The 7,117-nt window shown below is 37.8% G+C and overlaps 1 protein-coding gene across 1 annotated transcript in view; it reads right to left on the minus strand.

The window, feature by feature from the left end:
- THSD7B (thrombospondin type 1 domain containing 7B) overlaps positions 1-7,117 on the minus strand; it is a 384,726-nt gene that overhangs the window by 142,225 nt on the left and 235,384 nt on the right. Inside the window, exons 10-11 of the mRNA XM_049615274.1 lie at positions 6,727-6,856; positions 2,366-2,469 (exon numbers count right to left, since the gene is read on the minus strand). Of these exons, the coding sequence (XP_049471231.1) occupies positions 2,366-2,469; positions 6,727-6,856 (234 nt within the window). The remainder of the gene's footprint in view (positions 1-2,365; positions 2,470-6,726; positions 6,857-7,117) is intronic.

The following is a 7,117-nucleotide window of genomic DNA, read 5'->3' on the forward strand; positions in this document are numbered from 1 at the left end:
GCCACAATGTAAGGTATCATCAAATGTAAGTCATATATAGATATCTGGGCCCTTGTAGGCCCTGAAGGCACACGTATGTTACATGAATAAGTAGGCAAATATCTATGGTTCCCACTTCTGTTACACTACCTGCTCTCTCCCACCTTATACCTATGGTCTCATGGAGAGTTCCCTACAATCAGTTGACAGAAAAAGAAAAGACTCTAGCCTAGTTTACAGCTGGTTCTGCACAATATACAGGGACAACACAAAAATGGACAGCTAAAGCACTACAGTCCCATTCTGAGATACCCCTGAAAAGAGAGGTATTTTCCTCTTCCCAGTGGATAGAAGATAAAACCGTATACCTGGTTGTCCACTTTGCTTGGAAGGATAAATGGCCAGATATGTGATTATATACAGATTCATGGACTGTGGCCAATGGTTTTGCTGTATGGTCAGGGTCTTGGAAGGAACATGATTGCAAAGTTGGTGAAAAGTAAACCTGAGGAAGAGGGATATATATATAGACCTCTCTATATTGGGGAAAATGAGAAGATATTTGAGTCCCAAGTGAAAGCTCACCAAAGGGTGATTTCAGCAAAGGGATATTTTAACAATTAAATGGACAGGATGATCTGTTCTATGGAGACCAGTCACCTCAGTCATCCCTCTTTCCCCAGTTACTCCTGTCATCAACGAATAGGTTCATGAACAAAGTAGTCATGGTGGCAGGAATGAAGGTTATCCACAGGCTCAGCAACATGGACTTCCACTCACCAATGTCAACCAGACTATGGCCATCACTAAGTGCCCAATATGACAGCAGAAGAGACCAACACTAAGTCCCCAATATGGCACCACTCCCCAGAGTGATGAACCAGCTACAGGGGAGCAGTTTGATTACATTGGACCACGTCCACCGCAGAAGGGAAAGTGTTTTGTTACTACTAGAATAGATATTTAACCTGGATATACATTTCCCTTCCCTGCAAACAATGCTTCTGCCAAAACTACCATCCATGGACTTACAGTATGTCTTATCCATAGTCATGGTATTCCACACAGGATTGCTTCTGATCAAGGAACTCACTTCACAACAAACAGTGTTGCAATGGGCCTATTCTCATGGAACTCACTAATCATACCGTGTTTCCCACAGTCCTGAAGCAGCTGGCTTGATAGAATGGTGGAAAGGTCTTTTGCAGACTCAGTTATAATACCAGTTAGGTGTTAATACCTTGCAGGGCTGAGACAAGGTTTTACAGAAGGCTGTATATGCTCTGAATAAGCACCCAATTTTGATATTGTCTCTCCAATAGGCAGGAATCAAGGGGAAGGAATAAATGGGGATGGCATAACTCACTATTACCCTTGGTGACTTACTAGTAAAACATTTGTTTCCTGTCTCTTGCAATCTTATGTTCTGCTGCCCTTATAGGTCTTTGTTCTGAAGGAAACAGTGCTTCCACTAGGAGACACAATAAGAATCCATTGATCCAGAAGTTAAGATTGCCACCTGGTCATGGTGGACTCCTCACAGCTCTGAATCAACAAACAAAGCAGGGAGTTATTGTGCTGGTTGTAATGACTGATCCTAACCAATACAATAACCTACACAACAGGAAGAGACAATTCTAAATATGGCTTTTAGAAAAATTATAAAACAAGTATAATGCAGTTGATTTCACAAGGTCTGATTTTGCTACATATACCCCTTTAGCAACAAAGTGGTTAGATTTTAAGAATAAAGCACTTCTTATCAAGCTTCATTTGACTGGTACCTGGATTATGAATGAAACAGAAAAGTGAGCAGCCTGATGAGTCTCTGAGTGCTTTTCAGAGATTTCAATATGCCATACCTTGGCATTGATGATTAAAAGCACTTCTACTTCGATCCAGATGCTTATTCACAGGAATAAGATAGCTCCTTTCTATGTATATTATATATAGAACATATAGTAATTATGCATATAACAATTACATTCAAGTCATGCTTATTAAGATTAGTCAATTGATTCAGTTATCCTTAATTCATTTAGCAAACATTAAATTAGCACCTAAAAAGTGCAATGTATACTGTTGGGTCTAGTCATAGACATATTCTTCATTCCTTGGATCATGTCCGGCATGTGTCTGGAACATCAGCATTGGGATATGCAAATAACTAAGAATTCACTTACAGATATTCGCTTACATTGCACTAGTTCACAGATACACTAGCTGGTTATGGTTGAAAGAGAGTATAAAATCAACAATAATTCCCAACTTAAACTCAAATACTGATAAATATAAATAATGTAATCCAATATCATAATTATTCAAATATAAAATAAGCAATAGTCTATAAGAAAAACATAAAAAAACTGTTTTAAAATGCCCTTACCTCTTGTTTGTATCCCCTTTCCACAGGCTTCACTGGTGCCCATTATCCCCTGCCTGACAGACTCTGGCACCAAGATACAAGGGCTCCATTTCTGTGGCTTCCACCTGTGATTACAAAGAACAGCGGACTAAAAATTTCACCATGACAAACACACAAAAGAAATATAAAAATAAGTGAATTTGAAATACAAAAGCACAAAAACAGTAATTCAATAAAAATGTATATAAATCCAATGTGATAAAATGGAACTCTGGCACATAATAGGGAGGACAAGAGTCTACTCTGCCCCAGGTTCATGGTTAATGCAGCATTTCCATTATTTTAAATGTGGACATTTCCCATATAAGCTGTAGTCCATATACCAAAGTGGCAGTAAATATCCTTAAAAGCACGGATCAAATCTAGAAGGCTTACCCTCCTTATCAACTTAAAATCATATGAAGAAGGAGGAGGAGGAGGAGAAGCAGAAGGAGACAATGATGATGATGATGGGGAGGAGGAAGGAAAAGGAAGAGAAGAAGGAGAAGACAGAGAGAGTGAGAAAGGGAGGGAGAGAGAAAATCCTTATGTTCCACTGTATCTTTAGAGAGTCAGGGTTCACACATCTGAAAGTTTGGGGTGCAAACTTTCACACTCAATCTTCCACTTCAACAATTGTTATAAGGTATTTTCTAAGACTTTAAAGTGACTCAGACATCTCAATAGGGAGGTGGGGAGCCACAGGGACCCATCTTATGTGATAGTTCATCTCATGGAAGAGGAATGGATCCATTTCTGATGAATTATCAATATTTCTATTCCTCAAAAGAAATACTCTGTAAGGAAGGCGTATGGTTTCCCACTGTTTTCCTTTCTCAGGTAAACAAAACTTTCTATTTTTATGACCCACAGGACAGACTGACTTGTATCCTTAAACCTGTCTCTTCAGAATGTACCCAAAAACCCAAACTCTAAGTGTAACCACAAATTCTGCTCCTTCCTTAGTATATGTTGACACTTTTTTAATATGTGCCAATACCTCTAATAATAGATATTACTTCAAAAAATGAAACAGGGGAGCCTGGGTGGCTCAGTAGGTTAAGCATCCGACTTCAGCTCAGGTCATGATCTCACAGTTTGTGGGTTCAAGCCTCATATCAGGCTCTGTACTGACAACTCAGAGCCTGGGGCCTGCTTCAGATTGTGTCCCCCTCTCTCTCTGCCCCACCCCTACTTGTGCTCTCTGTCTTTCAAAAATAAATAAAAATTAAAAAACAAAAACAAAAAAAATGAAACAGAAACATGAATCAAAAATATTATTGAACAGTTTTGCAAGATGAAAAAATTCTAGAGATCTTCTAGATCTGGTCAATAATATTACATATATATTATATTACAAAACTGGTCAATAATATATATTACGTGGGGCGCCTGGGTGGCTTGGTCGGTTAAGCGTCTGACTTCGGCTCAGGTCATGATCTCACGGTCCGTGAGTTCGAGCCCCGCGTCGGGCTCTGTGCTGACAGCTCAGAGCCTGGAGCCTGTTTCAGATTCTGTGTCTCCCTCTCTCTCTGCACCTCCCCCGTTCATGCTCTGTCTCTCTCTGTCTCAAAAATAAAAATAAACGTTAAAAAAATAATATATATTACGCTACAAAACTTTTCAATAATATTACATATGTGTGTGTGTGTATGTGTGTGTATAAAATCATTGATCTCACTCAAGTGGACATCATACTGTCAATAGTTGAGGGATTGGAGAGAAATCAAGAAACAGCTAAACAGAAAAACAGAAAAACTTGGCATTAAAGAAATCACTCCTTAATTTTAAATAGTTGTAAGTTTACCTCGCATATGCATAGATGCATTTAGTATAATTCTAAAACACAGAAACTGAAATGGTAAGGTGTTTCAGGGCAATTTTTCAACTAGGATGTATCATTCGTTCAGATCCTTTAAGTTTACTAAGACTTTCTAGATTGAAATGAGATCATGGTGTTCAGTCTAGTTTAGTGTGCTGCATAAACTGAAATATAAGGAATTTTCAGGACTTGTTAAACTCAGTCTTGGAATGATAAACTTGGCCTCATAAAGGTTAAGTGAAATCACTCAGATTTCACAACTCAGCAGGCCAGTTATCCCTCCTAAATTCTCGGATCCTTAGCCATAGACCCTTGACCCCACATTAATTCTATGTAAGGATACATCTTCATGTTTTTTTCCCTTTTGCTTATTAACTTAATGTGTTGGAGATGTTCAAATTCACAGAAAAATTTCTACAGACATTTTTATTCTATTTTAAATGGTAAACATGTGAATATGTTACCTTAATGGAGTAAAAGAAGAATCAGAAGAAAATGATACAGGTCTGTATTAACTCAGCTCCCTAACATACCAGTGAAAAGGGATACAAAACTAAATTGGAATATTGCTTAAAATTAAAGGGCGTTTTATTGAGGAGCAGAGAATCTTGCTGATAACTTGTACACATATTAACCTCAGCATCAGGAGAAATGATACAATGATCCAATCCAGACACAGCAAAACTGGTTTCTGGGGAAAATGGCAGGAGGTCAATGATGGAAACGAGTTTAAACATTAATGGCTAAAATGGAGTGCAACCAGGGAGTTCAGAGAGTGGACAATAGAAAGGAAAAGCTCACTAACAGCTTCTAGGATTTTCTCTGATTATAATAGACCTGGGATTATAAAAACTTCTAATAACGTTTAATTTGGCTAATTTTTTTCAATTGGCTACTTTCCCCAAGAGCTCTTTTGGTGGGCTCAGAAGTTTCAATATTTATATATAGTATAAAGAGATAAATATTGACAGTGTTTCCACAGCAGCCCTGTGGTTAATGAAGCAACTGGTAGTCTGGGCACGTTCCCAGTGTTTATTCACATCCTCTTTAAACTGGCCATTAGGTAGAAACAATAAGAATAAAGGATTATAAAGCTGATAGTCATTTAGACTCTTCAGTGGCACTCTATCTAATGTGAGGAGCCTTCTTAAAAAAGAGAGGGGGGAGCACCCGGGTGGCTCAGCCCGTTAAGCCTCAGACACTTGATTTCAGCTCATGTCATGATCTCATGGTTTGCAAGATAGAGTTCCACATCAGGCTCTGTGCTGACAGGCTGGAGTCTGCTTGAGATTCTCTCTCTCCTTCTCTCCCTGCCCCCTCTCCCCCCACTGCTCATGCTCTCTCTTTCTCAAAGTAAATAAATAAACTTTAACAAAAAGAGAGATAAAGAAGAAAAAAAAAACTTGTGTCCTCCTGAATAAATTAGCTCTTGAATTTCATATCTTTAAGATATAGTTCCTCAAATAATCAGGAGAAACACTAGGCATTTTTGATAAAGGCATTTTTAAGTGTACTGATAACCACAGGAATTTTAAGACAGTGGTTTTTTCTTCACAAGTAAGTAAAACTCAACAGTGAATGATTTTAATCCAGATGTACTTTAAGGCAATGCTTCAATCCAACATTAAAAGGATGGATATTAATGACTAAACACACAAACCTCAGGCATTATTTTTATAAATAATAGTCCCCAAGTTGCCAAGAGGGAATATATTTTAAAAGTCATTTTCTTTTTTTTAATTAAAAAAAATTTCAACTTTTTGTTTATTTTTGATAGAGAGAGAGACAGAGAGAGAGAGGGAAGACAGAGTGCGAACAGGGAAGGGGCAGAGAGAGAGGGAGACACAGAATCTGAAACAGGCTCCAGGCTCTGAGCGGTTAGCACAGAGCCCGGTGCAGGGCTCGAACTCATGAACCATGTGAGATCATGACCTGAGCTGAAGTCAGACACTTAACCATAACCGACTGAGCCACCCAGGTGCACATTTTCTTTTCTTTTCCTTTCTTTTTTCTTTTTTTTTAAATATTTTATCCATAGGTTAAACTTTTTTATTTTCCCTAAGTAGTTTATTAAAATGTGTATATGACAAAAATTAAGAACCAAATTTTTTTAAAATAAAAGTAAATAATTATTTTAAAAGTAAATTTTTGTTCTTAGTTCTTCATTAAAGGCTTTAGGATGAAAACAATAGAATGAAGTAAATTACATGTGTGTTTGTTTTCCAGGTAGTCTTTATCCTGAATCTCTTTGGATCCTAATCCTTAAAATTGACTGCCTAGGTGACAGAACTCCAGCAGCTCACTTAAAAGCAAACTATGTTTGTTTCTTTTTTTCTGATAATTAGACTTTCTTATTCCTTACTCCCTCAAAATACATTCAAAATAACAGGGGGAAATACTGAAGTGTTAAAGATAAACATTACCTTATCTTCTTTCTCACTAAAAATCATAAACTTATGAAAGAAAATAAGTCATGATTTACACTAAAATCTAATGATTATTTTAAAAGGTAACTAATTACCGATATACAGGACATAATGAAATATCTTCACACTCTCGCTCTTCAAATAAGGTATCTGGGCATTCTTGGCCTCCGTTGGCTGCTTCCTGGATGATAATCCTATATCGAGACTGTTTTACCGTGGCATTTCCTAAAGTAAAGGAAAAATAAAATTATAGTGCCTTTTTATGTAGCTGCACGGAAAAATACAGGGTTAGTAGCAGGCAGGCAGGCATACAGGCAGGAAGGAGGGGAGGAAGGGAAGGGAAGAGAAGGAAAGGGAAGGGAAGAGAAGGAAAGGGAAGGGAAGGGAAGAGAAGGGAAGGGAAGGGAAGGGAAGGGAAGGGAAGGGAAGGAAAAGGAAAAGGAAAAGGAAAAGGAAAAGGAAAAGGAAAAGGAAAAGGAAAAGGAA

Source organism: Panthera uncia (assembly GCF_023721935.1).
Source record: "Panthera uncia isolate 11264 chromosome C1 unlocalized genomic scaffold, Puncia_PCG_1.0 HiC_scaffold_3, whole genome shotgun sequence".
Lineage (NCBI taxonomy): Eukaryota > Metazoa > Chordata > Mammalia > Carnivora > Felidae > Panthera > Panthera uncia.